Source organism: Macadamia integrifolia, chromosome 14 (genome assembly GCF_013358625.1).
Source record: "Macadamia integrifolia cultivar HAES 741 chromosome 14, SCU_Mint_v3, whole genome shotgun sequence".
Lineage (NCBI taxonomy): Eukaryota > Viridiplantae > Streptophyta > Magnoliopsida > Proteales > Proteaceae > Macadamia > Macadamia integrifolia.
This window is the reverse complement of record NC_056570.1, coordinates 11,819,113-11,840,209: the sequence shown is the minus strand read 5'-3', so window position 1 is coordinate 11,840,209 and position 21,097 is coordinate 11,819,113. Positions and strand designations below refer to the sequence as shown.

At 37.5% G+C, this 21,097-nt stretch overlaps 1 protein-coding gene across 1 annotated transcript; it reads right to left on the bottom strand.

Moving 5' to 3' along the window:
• Positions 1-6,477: 6,477 nt before the first annotated feature.
• On the bottom strand, positions 6,478-18,269 carry LOC122061924 (zinc finger CCCH domain-containing protein 64). Its single transcript, XM_042625495.1, has 10 exons — positions 18,027-18,269; positions 17,648-17,921; positions 17,386-17,515; positions 17,163-17,282; positions 15,147-15,264; positions 12,566-13,008; positions 12,064-12,349; positions 11,052-11,148; positions 9,414-9,559; positions 6,478-7,315 (listed from the first exon to the last, which is right to left on the bottom strand). The coding sequence occupies exons 1-10, from the start codon at positions 18,102-18,104 to the stop codon at positions 7,187-7,189; spliced, it is 1,821 nt and encodes a 606-aa protein (XP_042481429.1). The 5' UTR covers positions 18,105-18,269; the 3' UTR covers positions 6,478-7,186.
• Positions 18,270-21,097: the final 2,828 nt, after the last annotated feature.

Below are 21,097 nucleotides of genomic sequence, written 5' to 3'. Positions count from 1 at the left end.
GAGATGGTTTACCCTCCTCAATTAATCCTCATCTGCCACTAGTGGTAGTGGAGGTGGAGGGTCCTGAATCTTATTAATTGCAAGGGATCTGAATCTCACCCATTCCAAACAGAGTTACAATTTACAGAAGCCATTATTGAATCTTTTGTTCTACTTATCAAGTAGAAATAACAGAAAAAAAGAAAGAGTTCTACATATGAAGTAGATCTGAAGGCCAAGCCATATGCTATCTCGTACAGAATACAGATGTGTATGCGTATGGTGTTGCTATCCATCATGGACCACCCAATTGGCAGTCCTCATGGATGGACTGGACCCCTAATAATGCCTCCCATCTATCTTTTCCTTTTAGTTGGTAACAACATTGCTTGGACACAGTTTTTTTCTATCTATCCTGAATAGATAATTTCTTCATCCATATTTTAGATCATGAACAATACCGGTAAGAACCACTATTAGTTAAAACGCATTTTAAACACGGTTGCATTTTTTTATCGTTTAAAACGTGTTTTTCTATATATTATTATATAATACGGAAAAAAATGGAAATGGTAAAAGAATCTGTTTTAAACGTGTATCCATTTTTTAAGGGTAAAATAGGAATTTTATTAAAAAAATTAATTTTAAAAAAAATCTATTAGTAAAAGTGAAGAGTGAAGACAATATGGTACTTAGTTTTTGGTTTTTAACTTCCATACTATCAATAAGAAAAAAATCTCATCTTCTTATAGCACATTGAGTAAGGAGAAGCTAAAGCTAGCAACATCTCATTTTCTTATAGCCCATTGGGCTATTTTATCTTGAGACTCCCAGAGCTTTTGGAACATTAGATGCATGTATACAGGTAATAATCTCTCAAATTGCATGAGTATACAACGTTTTTTTTGTTTCGTTTTTTTGAAAACTACACGTTTAATACTCGTACATTTTCGTCCGTTTGCCGTTCCCTATTTTTTTGATCATATCGTTCATCGTTTTTATCTGTTTAAAACCCATATCGTACATTTATGTTTTTTTTCCATTCCTGTTTTAACTAACAGTGGTAAGAACATAGGTTCAAAAATTAAAATCAGATCCTTCGAATTGATCGGTTCCAATCAATCCCCTTCCAAAATCTAGAGTTAAGGTAGATTTCATATGATAATATCCCATTTCTATCTGAGTTCAGTCGATTTCTATCTAATTTAGATGTTGATTCCATTTTTATAAATTTTCAGTTGGAATTAAATAATTAATAATAAACTTAATGTCTAATCATAGTGTTACATCACCTATAAGTGAATCTCTTCACTAGTGGGTGAAGGAAAAATTTTTTCCATATAAATTTAATAATAAAATCTATGTAGTGGAATTCTCTTAATATTATTTTTATAGTGAGGAATAAACACCCTTCACCAAACTAAATGAAATGTCGGCTGGTCATGAAACCACACATATTACCATTAATTTTATACATACATACACTTTACCCAAAAAAAAAATTATACATACACTTACACATAAAATGGGCCACATAATACAAAAGAGATGGAGCCCACCTGTGCTCACTTACCAAACTTCTCTTTGAATTACCTAGCCATTAATTAGTTTCTTAGTTCCAAGAAAAAGAAAAATAAAAGTATATTATGTTCCCATTCATCTATTACGTGCACGAATTTTGGGTGGGATTAGTTTTATTGAAAAATAAGGACTATGCATAGGTTGTTTAATAATTATCAATTACTAGTAGGAGTTATCTGTTATTAGTGTAGTGGTATAGGGATTAGTAGTTATTATCCGTTATTGTAACTTCTTAGTTGTGAGATACGTGGAATGTTGGAGAAATTGTTGTGAAATCTATTTATAGGGAGAAAATGAAGGAGAAAATGAAAGAAAAAAAAAAGAAACAAATACTCCGTTGTTGAGTAGAGGCGGACTACCTCCTAATTAAGCTGAGACGTCATGGCTTCGTCCGTAAAGCCAAACCCTTGTTATTCTTATCTTTTATCCTATTTAATCTCTTGTATTTCTTATTTTTTTTTGTTATTAGTATCAATTATCTCTTTCTCCCATATTTTATCTCTTGGATTTCCCTATTATATATCTTCTATTTAATGTGCATGTATCACCATCCCCACTCTCCATTTGGCCTCAACCCCCCCACCTGGTCTCTTTTATCTGCTGGGTTTGCAGAGTCCGACCGGAACGGACACCAACTTACATGAAGATGATGATGACTGTGGGATATGGTGCTTCAACTAATACTCTTACAACTACACTTAAAAATTTCTTAAATGTGATGGAGAGGCTCCCTTTTGCCCTCTCAGCAGGTTTCATTAAATCTCCTACAAAATGTGCATTTCAGGTTCTCATTAGGGTCTGTGGATATCTTCTTTCCCTTAACCGTATACCTACTGATCCCTGAACTAAGACAAGAGAGGGTTTAAGTCTGCATAGACGCATAGACCCAAAGTCTGGTTAAATCTAAGATCTCTACTTGAGGGTTTCAAGAATTGGGATTGGATTGGTCAGATTGATTGATCCGAACTAGAATCGATTGAGGTCAATCCAGATTCCAATCAACTCGACTCATCTGATCCTTATACGAAAACTAAGGTTAAGGCCAGGCCAATCCGGTTCAGATTCGAGTTTTTAAACCCTGCTCTAGATAGACTAGATTTAACACAATGTTGGGAGACAAATTCCAAAGGGCTCAATAAATGGTACTGATATCGACCGCAATTTTCATCTAAAGTTTAAATTATAGAGCTATGAGATGCCATATTAAACCACCCATGAGACTACCGACAGAACGTTTGCCGGTAGCCATAATGGAACTGAATCTAGTAAAACAAATCAATACACATATCTAAGTTAAATTCAATCAAATGGTTTTAAAACATAATGATCACATAAAAACAACAAATGGATGTATAGTACCCGTGACATGTTCATAGATTTAATATAAAGCAACCTTTGTCAATGAATGGTATCTTTGTATCCTTCAATTCTAAAATAAAAAATAAAAAAAATTTATCTTTAGATTTTATATTAATAAAATGGGAAGTGTTTATTATGGGAGAATGCGACTCCTGCAAATGTGCGAGGACTAATGAGAACACATGAGAAAGTATTAACAGAGACGTCATTTTCCATTTCATGGAGGTAGGATGATCATTTCACCCCTCCTATGTATCTCGATGCAAGAGTCACACTCAACAACCCCACCCCCCAAGAAAAAAAAATAAAGAAAAAAAAAATCACTTCCCCTTAATGAAAATAACCTCCCTGATACCTTGTGAGACCCAAAAGTCAGTGCCCCACTCAGTCCTAGTGCCCTCAATGATATCCACACTACAATGCCCCAAACCCACATCTCAAGAGTGCCCATATCTGACTCAAATACCAAATTATCATGGGTCTGGATCCACATCCCAAAAGATGTATCTATTAGAAGAGGTTTCTCTTTCCCATTTATATGCTCATTAATCAATATGGAATTAGGGGAGGGGAAACTTTTCTAAGTCTCTGAGAATATACTATATTTTGATAGCATCAGAAGGTCATGTGAGATTCCTATAATAGATTTATATATTGCCTACATTAGATATATTTCTGGTGATGCATGCATTTAGAGATGTGAGTTAATGAAGCAGGAAACTATTTTATACCCCTTTCATTAATAGATGATTCCAAATACTTGGACCCAAGAGTTAGCATATGATGTTTTGTGTGTCACCTATACGACAAAACTGTGTTTGATCTAAAGCTGTTTTTCTTAGTAGTTGGTACAAGAAGCCACTGAGAAGGTTATTATCATATTAAAAAGCCTTGGAGTTAGTAGAGGGCCCATTGCATGTGACAATGTGACACCCAATCTTTGCCCTTTTTGTTCACTTGTTATTGAATCATTTAGCTACCTTAACCCTTGTATTTGTTTTTATGCACAACTAAGTAACCTAATCAAGTAATCAACTTTTTAAGAAGAACCCTTTTTGGCTAGATAAATCATAACAAAGAAGTTTATAAGCCATGAGACCAAAGCAAAAGGTTTTCAGTCACTTTGTTAGTTTGTACTTAGACCATGTGCAAATGCATTTTGGTCACATTTCATCAACCAAAAAAGCATTTTGGTTTGATGCTTTTCCTGCTTTGCTTCACTTTGCCAAGTCTGAAGTTAGGAGTAGGATGCAAGGATAAAATAAGAAAGGTTGGCTATAAATGAAGATTCCCTATACACACTTGTGAGTTTATAACCAACCTCTCAAGGAACCTTTATGAGGGCTTGAGAGTTACTATTTATCATACCAAAAACAAAGAGCTACTATTTATCACATGAACATGGCCTGTACTACACTAAAAGTGGTTGGGACCATGTTCATGTCTGCTTTCTTCGTTGTAAAGTAGAACCAAATAATTGAAATTTTCAGAAGAACAAAAAGGAAAATGAAGCTTCCAATTGGGAAGCTCATACCTGAAGGGACCGTTTGGGCATTGGATTCGTTAAGCGTTATAGAATTATAGTCTCACATCTGTCAACTCAAGTCCTTCACGTTTCCATATACTTGAGCAGCTCTCTCCATCTAACACTATCAAGGTTATAAGTATTGGTATTGATAGTCATTATCGATACCTGTATAGAAATGGCATGGATTGGTCTGTCTAAGCATGTATGGCCCCATTTGGACATAAATTCAGAAACACTGTTTTTTGGTCGATACTTCTTATCTGTATTGGTAATATGTACCAAAGATACTGATACCCTTGGTCTATGTCTATATCGAATACCGATGTTATGATATCTTTTCTTTAATCCATGACTAATATATTAAGGTTTAAGGTTGGACCCTCCAACATGGTACCATAGCCTAGGTTATCTGTCACGTTAACCAGCCATTTAAAACCAAACCAATCCAAATCGAAGTAAATTAATTCAATTTTGGTTTAAATTAGAATCATTTCTTGGTTTGACTGGATCAGTTTAATGACTTAAACCTTTGAACCAAAGCAAATTACCTATTTTTGAACCGAATAAGGATGAGTAAAATCGTATTCTTTTTAACCATTTCAATCAATGTGGATGATAAATTCTATTCTTTTTTAATGTTGGATAATAATTTGATGAACCATAAGCATAACAAATAAGAGTTTTCTGTCAGTGAAAATATAAAAAATTAACCCAAATACCTAAAATAGGACCTAAACTTAATATAAAACTAAATAAAAAATCCAATATGAAACCAAACCAAGTAGATTCAGTATTGATTTCTAAAATCTCTTCCTATTCTTGATTGGATTTTGGTTTCTACATTTTATATCTTGTCCTGAATCGATTGACACACATAAAACTTGGTATATCGAAACTGACGGTGCCAAACCCTAAAACCCAAACTCCAAAGCGTAAAAATACTTCCCAAGCTCGTATGCCCAATTGCCACACATTATTCAGTCAGGGACTAAACTCCCCTCTCACCGCTAGCCATGCAGCGCATTTACTAAATCACAACTACAAACAAAATGGCAGCATATTCACTCCCTTTGAATCATCTGTGCAGGCCAAAAATGTCTGATTTCTGAAGCCACAAGTGTCAATTACAGAACACATGCATTTACAACATGGCCAGCATTGGCCATCCTCTTTCTCAGACAACTGTCAATTTGAGTCTAATTGACAACCTGACCCACATGTATTTACAGCATGGCCCTCTAGTTTTTGCTTAACTCCCCATACCTCAAAACCTAGACTGCTCCTACCCATGTGGATGAAACTTTAGTTTCAATACACATTCAATGCAAACTGAATACCAATCACTGACAGCTTTGGAAAAAGATTTTGTAAGCAAGTTACTTTAGAGTACATGATGTTCTGCTTTATGAAAAGGATCATGAACCATTGGTAGTATATATATGGTATCATCCTGGCCCAAAATGCAGTATTGTCCTCTCTACCTACAGGAGTTGTATGAATTATGGCTCTCAAAGGGAAACACTTTGGCATCTGTTCATCTCCGGGGGATTCTGTAAAACGACAAGGCATGTAGCATGACAGAAGGTGTAATACACATCCAACGACCAAGAACACTCAAGCACAAAGCCAAAGGCGCTCAAGCACAACTCAAGACATTTTTTATTGTTGAACGCAAACTACAGGGCGTGTCGTGCAACAGAGGATCCCGGTCCATAGGCAACCAGTCCTCTTGGACTTAGAACCGAGCTAATCTCAGCTGTCTTTAACAGAGTTTATTAGTTCTATCATTTTAAACCTCCATACTTTGGTAAAACATAGTCTTGACCATATTTGCTATATCTTCTTATCTGTAAGGTTATAAATAATTGCATTTTAAGGAAAGAATTCCCCCATCCCTGTGAGTATCATGAACATATTTGTTATTTCTTATTTATTGAGCATGTCCTGCTGCCAGCGTAGGCCACACTCCTGGACTGAAAAAAAATTGGTTTTATTTATCATCACAAAAATGTGCTACCGAGAAAAGGACATTCAACAATGACAGGGTAGGTGTCTCACCCAATTAAATGACATGCACATGCACCTACCTAGTTCAAGTTCTCTTGATTAAAAGACTAAAATGCCCATCCATACTTGAGTATGAGAGGTCAATTATAAACAACAATTTACCATGTTATTGAGTAGAAGAACCTGCCATAAGTGGTCCCATTGTAACCATGGTAGAGGAGTCACAATTGCCGATCCAATTCCGGTTGAACCGGATCAGAATCCGCTGGATTAGACAATTTGCAAAATCCTAAATATAATAAGTTCATACAACCAAAAAGACTACTCTTGAGTCACGTGCAGTGCCTCTTCTATGCAGATCATATTGTAAAATGAAAGATGAAACCAAACACACCCACCTCTGGTACCATCAGCCAACTTTAGAATCGCAAAGACAATTTCTGCCTATGGCCAAGATAGGGGTTTCATTGTGGGCCTATGGCTCACGAAGTGCTCAAGGAGGTCCATTTCTGCTACATGACAGACCACTCATTATCACCAGCCTCGTGACACCTCACATCACGATGGCTACATGAATCTAACCCCCCATGGCATGAATCCCTTTCATGTGCTAACTAAAATTCCATAATTTACCTGGCCGAAAGCTAGCCACCAAACAAAGGATTCACGTGGAGCAACCTCAGTGATAAAAGAGGCGACCAAGAAAAGCAATTTTACCAACTGTGACAAACATCAAGAAGTAGGATCAAATTTCTCAAACCGCTTCTTGAAACCTTCTACCATCTTCATTTCATCTTCTTTGCTAAGCTTACAGTACCTCCAATCACCCCTATCCATCATATTCAACAAACCAGCAATAACCTGCAAAATGTCTCATAGATATGATGCTTACATGTATAAAGATGATCAACAGACCCACTGAAGAAGTATCATGTGATTTCCCAGGTTAATAAATATCAAATGAAAAGGCATGATAGCTCATAAGATTTTAGTATTTCCAGTTTTTTCTGTCTAAACTTAAGATTAAAATACCATACATGTAAAACAAGACTTGGGTACAACATTATACATGGTGTGTATGCAGAGGTGAGGTCCACACCTAATCGATCAATGCCACATTAACACACATGCTAATATCCAAATCTGAGGCTGGTGGGAAATATCAAATTTCATGGACTCAGCAGCATATATAAATACATGTAAAAGAAGATATTTGCTGAAGGTGACTACGACAGTATCAGGTTTCCATAGAAGATACAGAGAAGATGAATTTCTAGACTATTATCATAATTTCCTGTATCAGGTTTCCATAGCAAGGGGTTTCCCAATCTTTTGATCATAATTTGCTCATAGAAAACCCCTTGCAGGGTGCTTCTTACACTTAGATGAGCTTTTAGGACCGTCCAGCTTTTGCAACAGTTTTGAGGGGGAGAAGCAGATAACCGTAACCGCTGCTTAAAAGGGTATTCCAAGGCCAGTGTTGGATAATAGTTAGATAATACTTCTCTCTAGTAGACACGTACAAAAAGGCCCAACTACATCCTAATACCAGAATATATGACCTAGCAAACTTGCTGAGCTGCGGGCAGTGAATTATGGCTGGAAAGCATGGTTACATCCTAAGCAAAAAACGAAAATTACTCAACCATTTTGAATTCATGTCGTAAATCTATTTTCAAGATGATTAAATGTCACTCATGATTTAAGGAAAGAAAGATAGCCTGCTCAACATCATTGCACATTGGACCAGAAAGAAGAATGATCCCCTTTATCTTGGGAGGACCATGTTAGTCAGAGACTCATGCAAGGAAGAACATCCTGGCATCAAAGAAATTAGAGTTCAATAGTTCACAGGAGATCCAAATGACAATTATTTTCATAAAGTTGTCAAGCAAGGAGGCTTCACGCTTAAAGTCAGTTCATAGGAAGTGCTTCAGGGTGTTGGAACAGTGAATCATATTATCAAGTTACCTCTGGGTTACAGACTGAACCTGTTGATTATAGGCCAAAAATGGAAAGCTTTATTTTACTCAAGTACAGGAAGGAATGGATGACTGACTTATGAGGTACTCCAAGGAATATGAAGTTCTTAGGGCTTTAAATATGATGAGTGTGGATAAAACCCTGATCTAGATAGGTTCATGATGGCAGTTTCTATAAGCAGCGGACGATATTTAGGAGTTTCAAAATGAGGAAAGGATGGAAAGAAGCTCGAATGCCACTTTTGTACCATGCAAGCTAAACATGAAGAACACATGTGATCATGTGAACTGGGAGTTCTGCTTTACTTGCTTTGGTTTGAGATGTAGAATGGCATACTCAAATGTGCTTCAAGTTTCCACACAAGTCACGATCTTGTTGACAGGATGAAGGCTGGTGCTTTTAGAAGTTCAGTGCATATATTGAGGTGAACCTTCCTCCACTTTATCCTCTGTCATGGGTCAACTGACCCAGTCAGACCTCCCAAGCTGTCTCATCAATAAATTGGCTGTTATTGGGTATAGGATTTGGGATCCATTCCATATTTTAATTGGTCTAGTTTTGGGTACTGGTAAACCTGGTTGATGAATGCACCCTATGTGTTCTAGTCTAATTGTACTGGCCATGGCATTGAGTAAGTCTTTGATGGGGTCATCAAGATGAATGTCTTATAAGGTTTTGAAGTTCCTAACAGAAAGCAAGTTTCTTTCCAGGCAACATCCTGAATTCAAGTCATACCCATAAACATAATTGAGTTGATATTCTAGACATTTGAAATCAACATAGCAAACGTATGTATAACCTTTATTCTAATACATGGCTAAGAAATTCCCATCCATTAGCAACTGCAATTATATTTTTCACCACTTCGACTCATTGGAAACTAGAATTCTATTTCTGCAGTTTCAAACGGTATCCAACGAAAATTAGTAAAAGCAGATCAGATAACTTTTATGTAATATAAATCAGTGCTCGTTACCTCACGTCCAAATTGGACTGGGAATTTTTCCTTATCCTTGATAGAATGTGATAGTATTGTACCATCTGGAAGTTCCACATAGAAGAAGCTCAATCTTCCATCAAAATGTAACCTAAGAAGTTCTCTTCCTTCAGAAACGTCATTGTCTGCAATCAATATGAACTTATGAGAAATATAAGAGGTGGAAGCATTTTAGGAGCCACAGCAGAAAGACCCACCATCTCAGCCTCAAATGGTTGTTATTTCCTCTTTATAAACCATGCTGTGCATAAAGAAAATGAAAATATATTTCATGACTTTTCAATTTAAATCAGCATAAGACCATCCTTTTATCTAGTACCATTGTAAAAAGATTGAGCTTGCATGGTTCTATGTTCGTTCATCTTTTTTCTTTTCTTCCACTCCCAACCCATTAAAATGACAAACATGCTTGTCTGGGCTCCTAACAACCACATGTTTAAGACCCTCTTTTTCTCTTACTATTAGTGAACAAATAAGTCCAGTCTCTCAACAGGCACATCTAGAAAAAGGTGGTCGAGCACCTGTTTATTCTTTCATGGTCTTCAGCACCTGCTAACCCTGCTCCAGCCTCCAAATATGTCCATATTTCCAAATTTTGACTACTAAGCAGAGTAGAATATGAATTGGTGGCCTTGCCATGTCTAATTATATCCTCGGACTTTGATGTACATTTCTGTTTACTTCACTAGTTTTGAATTATCTCAGCTCCTCCGTCATCAAAATCTCTTGTGAGATTATTTAATAAATGTTTTCATTTCAAGCATTCAACCACCTGATTGTTGGGACTCTGCTCAACATTTACATGAAGCAATACAAACTTCTTTCTAGCCCAAGGCTGAAGACCATTCTGGAACAAAGCCTTCCTTTCACACCCTTAAACTTGCTCTAGATAGAGAACCTAAAAGTAAAATCTTAATACTAAGCTTCAGCTCCAAAACTAGAGTCAATAGTACAAAAAGAAACATACTTTACCCAGCATCCACGGGTCTATGATGATTCAAGTAGTATGAAAACCCAAAAATTGAAATGTGTAAAAAAAGGAACATTCATTCATCTGTTACATTCTAACAAAACTAATCCAATGTTTGAAATCTACAATACAAGCTACATCCAAATCAGCACTCCATAACATGCAGTTGTTATTCACCCAAAAAAAATGCAATTGGTCCCCTGTTGTAGTAAAACCAACGAAAGCACACGGAGCTGATAAGAATGTAGATGTTCATATGGTGTCCAATGAAAGCCATAGTTGCTGAAATACACAAAAAATAACTACCAATTTGTTTTATGGCCCATTTTTTGGACTAGTCATACCATCTTCTTAAGGATTCCCATGAGCCATGCCATACATGTTGCAGTCCAGATGACACGTTACAGTTCAAGGAGCAATACTTGCTTGACCACCAAACCTCATGGAATATGACATGGCCATGAAGCTATACTATTTTATATCATACATATAAGAGAGTGAAAATCAAATTATGTGAATAGGTATTCATGACACATCACAAATGACTACACACCACACAACGGCAGATTTGAAGTTTTAAGACATCATAACCAATCGCTATCAACACCTAATACATACAGAAAAATATAAGTGTTCAGCAAACTTACTTGAATTCATGACTCCAAATTCAAATCCTATCTTTTCAGCAGCTGAAATGAAACAATCTTGAACAGCAGATGCCTTTGACAAAGGAATGGGAATAGCCTGCACAAGAACTAATCATTTAGCAAATTCATAACCTGCCAGCAGATAATCAAAAAGTATGTTGCCACCGCAAATGGGCCATTATCTAGTGATCCAAATCCATTTTGGAAGCTTGATGTATGAATTCTTCACATTAGAGTCTCTAGTACAATGAAGAAGCAGAGGAACAAAAAATGAGAGAGTTTACCTTAGCAATGGGCTTAGTACATAGGTTGCTAGGAGTATGATGAACCATAGAGCTGCAAGTCTGCAACTGGATTGTTGTGGCCATATTTATGTACATAGAATTCAATGGGAGGCCATTCAACATGGGTACATAGAAGTACTGATAGATCAAAGGACGTTGCCAACCGCTGGGCGGGGGGTGGTTTCATAGATTATTTTTATATTGGGAAAAAGAAAGCTGCCTGGTTGCATGGCCCCTGGTCCCAGACACAGGAGCGTGCAAAATTACTACCCCAGCCCTGTGAAATAAAAAATCCCATTCAAGTTGATGCCCCTGCACGCACTACGCGAACAGGCAGCAATCTCTTGCCCTATTATATTATCGAAGTAAGCATATTCTAGTTAAGATTATGTATGAGATTTTAAACCTTAACGCATTATGTATGAGATTTTAAACCTTAATACCACAAATGTAAATAAGCTTCATTTTCATCCATCTCCTTTTCCAAGTTGATTTCTTATAGGCCATTTCCTATGTTCAAGGCTCTACTGAACTTAAAGCATCTTTTAGGCAATCCTATAAAACAAGAGAAGAGCTCAATTGAAGGATTTAAAAAAGGATATTCCATGTATAATAAGAGCAGGTTGAATGAAGTGGAGAACTTCTCAAGTTCTATAAAACAATACTAAGGATTTATTTATGGAACAGAATGAATACAGGATACTTTTGCAAAAGCAAAAGTCTTTCACCTGAAGATTAGCATGAGTGCCATGCTTAAAAATCCACTCAAAGAAAACCACTTCATTGCCTTGGGTCTTGAAATACCTCTTCAAAGCCTTTTTGAACCTTATTAACTCCGTATCTGTTTCTGGAGCTAGAGAAAGAGTATGGGGCATGTGCTCAATTGGTATTATTAGTACATGATCTTGAATTAGTGGGCCTTTAGCCAGAGCACAGTAGTAATTGTCTCCCACACTTAGGATAAGATGTGACTCCACTTTGGGGCTTGACAAACAAAACCAGCAATCTTTTGACCTGAAACTCAATTGAAGGATATTACAATTAGTAACATGGTACTGAAACTCTGAAAACTGAAGGAAATCAATCAGGAAATTATCAGGATAAAACAGATAGCCTAAATACAATTCAAATTGGAAAATGAACAATTATCATAAGGTGTAATTTTATAAATCCAAGAAAATAAAAGGCAAGAAAATAAACAAGAAAAGATCCATGCCACACTACACCAACCTGTCCGTGTTGTCAGACCTATGTCTCTTGTGAGAAACGCTCTCACCCTCATCAGCTAAACTATGCCTAAAGTTGCAATCAGGACCACGTTCACATTTTCCTTTGTTAAGGAAATCAAAGCAAACATTTCTCAAATATTGCTCTCTTGCATCCATGTCATGCCGAAAGTTACAGTTTTCCCCTCGTGAGCAAGACCCTGAAGATGTAAATTTGAAACAAAGCTTCTCACCATCGGTTCCCTGTCTCTGCCGCTTCTGAGGAACATCATACCTCCAATATTGTGCCTCCGAAACGCTGCCGCTTGGTTGCTTTTCAGTGTCCTCAGGCTGAAGTGTCTTCTCTACAACTGCATACGGAGACAAGGTGGTATTTGGAGGCTTTGCATGGATCTCATCCGCAGACATGATAGATGCTGGAGTAGGAGAAATTGCATGAATAAATTTCTGAGAAAAAGTATGTTTACCACACGTTATAAAATGCCAACAAGCTGAAACCCCGAATGTCAATAAATAGTCAGGATAACTAATGAAGGATCAATAGTAATAGTGGAACCAGCAGAAAATAATTTCAGTTCTTTCCAAGGTTGAAATTGAAGAGCATAGTTAGAAATGAAGCTCGAAGAGAGTACATTGCAATGCATATGAGACAGACAGTGCACAGTCGGGATGTCAAAAATCATGGAATTAAGAACTTCGGGCAAAAGTGACAGCTGAAGATCATGATTCTCAAGGAAATAAAGTGAAATACTTGTAAAAGAAATCTACAGTAACATATAAATGATATGGTGATAGGGATCCAATGTATGAAAAGGGCAAGAAGAAGAATATGGATGAATTTGTAATGCAGGAAAAATTTTAGTTTTCTGCTTCCGGGGCCTACTTGGGGTAAATTTTTGGAGAAGGCAAGGCGTTTATCTCATTGAGTAAAGTTTATCAAGTATTATAAGAGTGTGAAAGAGCTTTGTTATAGGATCAATAAGATGGAATTTATGTTCAGAAATAGTTGTATTTTTGTAAGTGGTCGAGCCTTGGCGCAACGGTTAAGTTGCTCTATTGCAACTGTTGGTTGTGGGTTCAAAAATTGGAAATAGCCTCTCCTGCAAAGCAAGGGGTAAGGCTGCGTACATTTGCCCCTCCCAAATGCTGCAGCAGCAGGAGCCTCGTGCACTAGGACACTCTTTTTTACAAACTCGTATTTTTGTAACAATGGCAGAATTTTTATTATTTGCTGACCTTTTGGGCCTTAGGCTTTATGGGTTTTCTATGTTTTATGGGCTTTTATGTTATGGGATTTAATGGATTTAATACAATTATTTTTATGGCTTTAGAATTTCTAGCATTGCCTTCTGTATTAAGTCGTAATTGTTTTTAGTAGAATTAACAAGTTTTTTTTTTCCTGTTTTGGAGCTTAACAATCATCTATGCATAGCATAGTTGTCAAGGCATCACCTAGGCGACACCTAGGTGCCCAGACAGTTTTATTTGAATGGCCACCTTGGTTGCCTAAGAGGCTTGTTGGTGTCGCCTTAGTTTTTTACACCATCCCCCCTCGACCACCTTGGTTCACCTAGGTGCCATGACATGTACCCCTACACAAAATCAATGAAAGAAATTTTCTCCCTAGTATCCGCTTTCTTTGCGGGGCACTCCTATGCCCAAACTAGGTTAAGGTTTCAAACCTCAGTTTGCAGGCTTGAAAGTGGCAACGATGGGCACATGCTTCTTAGTACCGATTCATATGGAATTAGCACAATCCAGCAATCAAATTCTTGGTGGGAATCATCAACTGTATAATGTTTTAATAACAGCTCACACTTCTTTAATGATTTTTTCTATGGTTATGCCGGCAATGAAAGGTGGATCTGGTCAAGCATGGCGACACATCCTAGCTGCAACCAGAAACCACCATTCAGAGGACTGGCTTTTTAGAGGATTTTGATCTGTTCTCTTTTAAAGGTAGACAGGGACCTTTCAGGCTAAACACCATTTGTTCAGTGCCATGGAGGGTTTTCTGTCACAGCATATCAGAACACATTCCAAGCATTCAACCCAACATTAAACTTCACCAACCCCAAAATCTCTTAAACCCAGCCTAATCTACCACCATTCCTCCTAAACCATAACCCTCCTTTCATCCTGAGCCCTAATTTCCCTTTTTCTGTTCACACTTTCCATAATCAAAATGTCAAGCTTTCTCTCTCCTAATTCAACCAAATCCTAGGGTTAATTGAGACAGAATTCCACTATATGGTGACTATTCATGTTCTACATACTCTGGATTAGTTCACAAAGACAAATAAGAACAGTGACAAAGGTCCCAACCCAATCTATACAACGAACAAACAAAATACAAGTGCTCCACTTCAAAAGATGCAGTTCTTAACAGTGAATCCAAGTTACAGCTAGAAAGATCAGGTCAAGGAAATACAAATGAGCAGAATGGGTATGTAACACAAGCCTTTTACAGACACTCAGTAAAACCAGTTTGAGAAACAAAATATAATGGTAATTCCCACTATCCAAATTAATGCAAAAATATTTGATGAAACCATTTCAAATGAGTTCGAGATGAAGTACGACACCTGTTTATCCTTATTTCCAACTGATGCAAGGCCCACGAAGCGAGTTACATGGACAGCGTTATCATTAGAGTAGGGCTCCCGTGCATAAAACACACCTTTAGTACCTGCAATATGATATCTACAAACAAGATAACAATTACCAATACAAAACAACTGGCCCCAGCCTGACAATTGGCAATATAGTCATCTTCGACATCAAAAAATCCATAGAGAAGACGCATACCGCAATTTGAAGCAAAAATTAAACTGATAGTTCAGTGTCAATGAAGTCAAGCGAAAAAGTAACCAGAAAATAACCAAAAAATTATTAGAGCAGGAAGAAGAGAAGTAAGAGGAAGAAAATAAAAGGTTAACAAAAACAGCAACTAATCACCAGGACACATATCTATGAAAAGTTGACAACTTTGGCAAGGAGGCCTACCATACCATTGGTTGACCTCAGAACTTGGGAGAGCAGCAGACGCAAACTTTATCGAAACTCATAGAATCTCTTGATTGGCATTAGGTTAGGCTTTCTTACTACCCTTTCTATTGTATGCCTACATTACAATTTTTATGTTCACTGACTGCTAAATCAAACCACAGACACTGATTTAGCACTCATGGTTCTTCTCTTTACCTCCCACAATATACGGTATACAGTCATCTACTGGGCAAGACAGCCTGGTCCTGAGTTTTATACACCTAGCTCTACGTGAAAAAGAATCCAATACACACAACAGAGTTGTATTAATATTATTTTTGGTCACTAGAATGAAACTCCTTAACACGAGCTTTTTCTTTCATTATGTGCGACTCCCCATTTGCTTAAAAAGGAAACATCGTCGTATTTTAATATTAAAGGGGGGAAAAAAAGACCAAATCCAAAGTATTGCCCACATACGACCAGGATATGTAAGTGCATATCTGTTTATTCTTTATTTTATCTATAAAGTAGTCATTCATAAAATTCTTGGTTACCTAATAATGATAAGATTTTGAAGTTTCAATAATGTGCATGCAGCTAATAGTGGGTAAGAATCACTGTATTTGATGCCTAGCTGTCACCAGCATAAGGAATAGTAATGTCATGTGTGAAAGCAAAATACATGAAATTCTTGTTTGTAAGGTGAAAGGAGAGGCATGAAATTACTTGACACAAAAATTGAATGAAAGAAACAAAAACTATTGAAGGAACCAGCATGAACAGAAACACGCTTATCAAATCTGGATGAGCATTCACATAATGCTCAACGCTCAACCATCAACCATCAACCATCAACCCTCAACAGGAAGGAAGAACCAAGGTAATGGTGGCGTAAAATACAACAAACAATCAAGCAGGTTGAATTTTGGATCTCCTATGGATTACCCAAGTCTGCAACCAAACCATAGGAGATACCAAACTTGTCTCAACCAAATAAACCTGAATCCTCACCCACATATACATCATCCATAATAATCACCAGTGCAAGGGATACAACATCAAAATTTGCTGCATGGGCTCTATGTATTACCTTGAATGAACAATGTATTCTAATGGAATCCAATTATTGTTTGACAGGAGAGGATGGTGAGGCAGAGGCTATAGGGCTGCTATATGGACTAACCAAGGCCAGAGCAGGACAGCTGAAGATTGAATCAGTGTGGAGTGATGCTAAAGAAATCGGATGGGTCATAGAGAAAAACTACAAACCTCTTTTGAATTTATGGCCAAGAACTATAATATCTTTAGATGTAGAACTTGATAATCATGCTATACACCCCAAATTTTGTAAGATAACTAATACTAGTTACATAGGGGATCTCAAATCGCTGGCCAGAGAGGCATTAGCGAAAAGACAATATTTATATAAATTGGATATGTTATGTAATATGACTATGACTACCTTTAAGTAATCTACTTTTATTTTGTTTGAATAAAAAAAAAAAAAAAAAAAAAGGTAATGGTGGTGTTTAGCAATCTTCAACTGTGATAGCTACGTCACACTTGCATGCACAACAATTATCAAAAGAACAACAATGTCAATGTCATACCGAGGCTTGATCTCAGTAGCTAGCTCTGATACAATACGATCACTACCAGCTGAATTTGAGATTCCAGGTGGAGCTTCGGATGTATTAGCCCTGTTCAAGATTCCACTGGGCCATTCATTAGTGCTAACCAGTCAAGGAAGTCAAAGAAGGTAGAAACCATTTCTGGAGCCAAGCCAACTACCATAAGCATTAAATTGCACAACCATGAGAGAGTGAAGGATATGTCAGAAACAGATCAACTACCCCAGGCTCTTCAGCCAAAGCTCGTAACGCATCAATGTCATCTTGACTATAAGTTCCAAATGGTTGACCATCTGCCGATTGTTTTCCCGATAAGTAGACCACAGATAATCCTATAAAAACGAGTTCAACAGATCAGCGTAACAGAAAATAAGAGCAGGCTACATATAGCGAATGAGCTCACCATCTTCATGACAAAAGGATGCAGAAAGATTGGAAGCTCAAATCTGAGGAAAGAAGAGTACCATGGAGGTTGAACTTCCCACTCCCTTTGAGCCAGTATAAGTTCTCACATATCTTCAACCCGTCCATCTTGAAACCTTGATTCGCCGAACCCTTTGAAGCAGCAGTGAGAAACTTTGCAGCACCAATGCCGTAATCGCCGATGAAGTAAGTTGGGATAGGGACTTGCGAGCGCCCTTCGACGTACTCCAAGAGCTCGTCAAGCCGATCAGAGAAGTCGGCGAAGAATTGTCCCACACAGATAAGCGCATCGAATGGGCCAGTTGATTTGTTCACCTTCAAATGAAATTGAATAATTCAAAATAAGTCAGTAAAAGATTAGGATATACGAAGAAACCCTAGAAATGACACAGACGATTAGAGAGAAAGAGAGAGAGATACCGATGAGACTCGCTTGAACAGCTGATTGAGGCGACCTAGAACATCTCCGCATAGTAGAATCCTGGGAGGAGTTGCCATTAGAGCTGAGACTACGAGAGAGCGAGCGCGGCAGAAGAGAATCAATAGATGCAGAGGAAGGCGGGAGGATGTTAAGAACTTTCACAACGGCTTGCAACCTGAGATTCTCTACGGATCTTCCCCGTGCGGCTGCTCTGTGATCATGGTTTCAAGCATCGGAATCGGAATCGGAATCGGATCAGAATCGGCAGTCACCGATCTTGATTCCTGAGTGAAAACATTAGAATCATTGGAAACAAATAAATGAAGCCGATTCTCTTCCTTTTCAGACCGATTCTGGCTGATTTCGAAATTATTTTCCCCTGATCGATTCCAAGTTTTTAAACCTTATAAGAGTTAGATCGGTCTTTCGAATTTAAAAGGTTTTCTAATTATGAAAATTTTATTTTCTTAATCAGCCATTGTTAAAACACATCTATTTAACATTCTATTGTAGACCAGACCTTGTTCATCAAGGATTCAGATGTTCTCTAGTGGCATTGGAGATTCAACGTGCATCCGATAGTTAAGAAAACCTAGGGGTGTACGCTCGGGTCCTCCCAGCCGTCAAATGCATGCTTAGCCTCCAGTGACAATAGATAGGATATGTTTCCTTTCCTCAACCCTCAATCCTCAGCTCCAGTCTAGCCCAATATCAGACTAAGGATAGCCCAGCCCAACCAAGCTCAAACTGGGCCAAGCCTGGCCAAGAATTTGATAGATTCCTTGTTGAAGTTTGGATGAAAAAATTGTGAGGAAAAAGATCCCTGCGTCAACAATGTGTGAATGCTTTCTTATGCCCTTTCACATTCTGATCATGTGGGTTTCACATTGGCACACATCTCTCTCTCTTTGAGAGAAGAATCTCTCTACTAATAGTCCATGAACCCTCCGTTTCCTGCTTCATGATTGTTATGGCATAGGAGATTCACCCCACCACGATGTCTATGCGGTGAATCCTCTCCCTACAATTAAGGAAAAAAAAACCAGTCCAACTCTAAGGTCTCTTAACTCAACCCAAGTCATTCCCATCCCTATGTCGAGCTGGGATATCTCACACAGGCCCAACCCAACCTGGCCTGGCCTGGCCTTGGGCCTGAAATCTCAACATTAGCCCAACCTATGGGTTGAAATCTCAGCCCAGACCCTGTTTGGGCACAAGGCCAACTAAGACGAGATCGGGCTGATTGAGGTTTTTTAACACCCCTACCCACAACTATATTTTGATACACACGTATTCCAGTGTACTAATTCATCAAAGATTAGGGGCCAACTAGAGAGTCAGCCCTACCCCAGCCCATGGATTCGAAATCTCAACCCATAACTTGGGAGTCATGGTTTTTGTCATTGAATGCCCGTTACATTGTGTACTTTGGAATTGGTGCTTATTATTATTATTATTTGTTAAAGATAAATAGTAGGACTAAGTTTCCTTTCAAATGTGGGGAAGAGAAAATTTCCTAATTAATAAGACAATAAGACTTGACCCATGCGATTGCACTGAGAAAAGATATTTTAGATATTTTGAGAAAAGATATTTAGATATTTATAGATAGAAATAAAATTTAATGATGACATTTACTGTTCTAAGCTTCCAATCATAGCACCAATTACCTTGGATGAAGAATTCGCTCCTCATTTCAGATGGGGGAAAACTTTCTCCTAATAAATATTTATTTTCTTCATGGTTAGGACAATGTAACTAACCACGCATGAAGTGCCTATGAACCAAAGGGAAAAACTATGATGGATGGAAGATCGCTTACTTGGTCATGTGACCATTATACAAGCTTGGGGACTAACTAGGGGAGGTATGCATGCATCCAACCAAGGGGCGGTGTGATTTTTTGCCAATGCCTATTTTGAGACGTAAGAACACTTCACCAAATAGTAATCTTTTCCAGAAATATGAAGAAAAAAAAAAAGAACTTATTCTCAAATCTCATGGCCTATGTCAGCCGAATTGCACCCTTATCTAGTGCTTTTTATTAACTTGTATTTCTCTTCCCAAAAAAAGAAAAAAAAAATCACTTGTATTTTACTTATCCAATGAATGTACGGCTGGAGGTGTCAAATTGGGGCCCCAAAACTGTTAGACCGATCCAAGACCGACCGAATGAAACCAAAATCGACCTGGTTTTGACAATAGCTACTAAATTACTGGTTAGGATGATATTAGGACCAAACCGAATAACTGATGGGACAGATCGAACCAAAATTTTCCATGTTATACTTTTTTTTTTAGTGGAATCCTCCATGATCTAATGTGCCATTAAGCCAATTTTATAGAATATTCGCACGATGGACTTAAAATCACGGATTGAACTCCTTTGTGACACAACACAGTGTTTGGCGTGTATCCAACAGTCAAAAACGCATTGGTACGGAACTCAAGACGATCACATGCAACCCAAGACGTTTATGGGCGTTGAATGCGCACCAGACACTGTGTTGCGCTACAGAGGAGCCAAATCCCAAAATCACTTGCTTTTGGGCTCAATTAACAATTTTTAGTATTTAAGACCATTATTAAATACCCTCCTATGTCCATTTATTCTTGTATATATATATATATATATATTTAGTTGGCCATACATTTTCTCATACTCTTTAGATTTTTAAAGTCTTTTCTTTTCAATTGGTGAAATCCGTATGGGTTGATACTTGATAATTAATATATAGTCGGGGAATTGCGAGTCTACTTGTTCACAAATTTTGAACCCCATCTAATATATCATGTAATAAACATTTGAGACATCTTCATAAATGATCGCTCTAAAAAAATTCCCACTATTATTAGTGGCACTTTCCCATCTCTTTTGGTAAAACTTCAACACAATACCTGTTCTATGCATGCATTGAAAATATTACAAATTTGTATTTTTTTCTTTTTTTTATAAAATTTTGTCAACCCTCGAATATCTAATATATCAAAAACTTATATAAGACTGAATTTGGTATTCATTCTTGGAATGTATTCTAGGTCAGTTTCGCATTCTTGTTTTTATTATCTC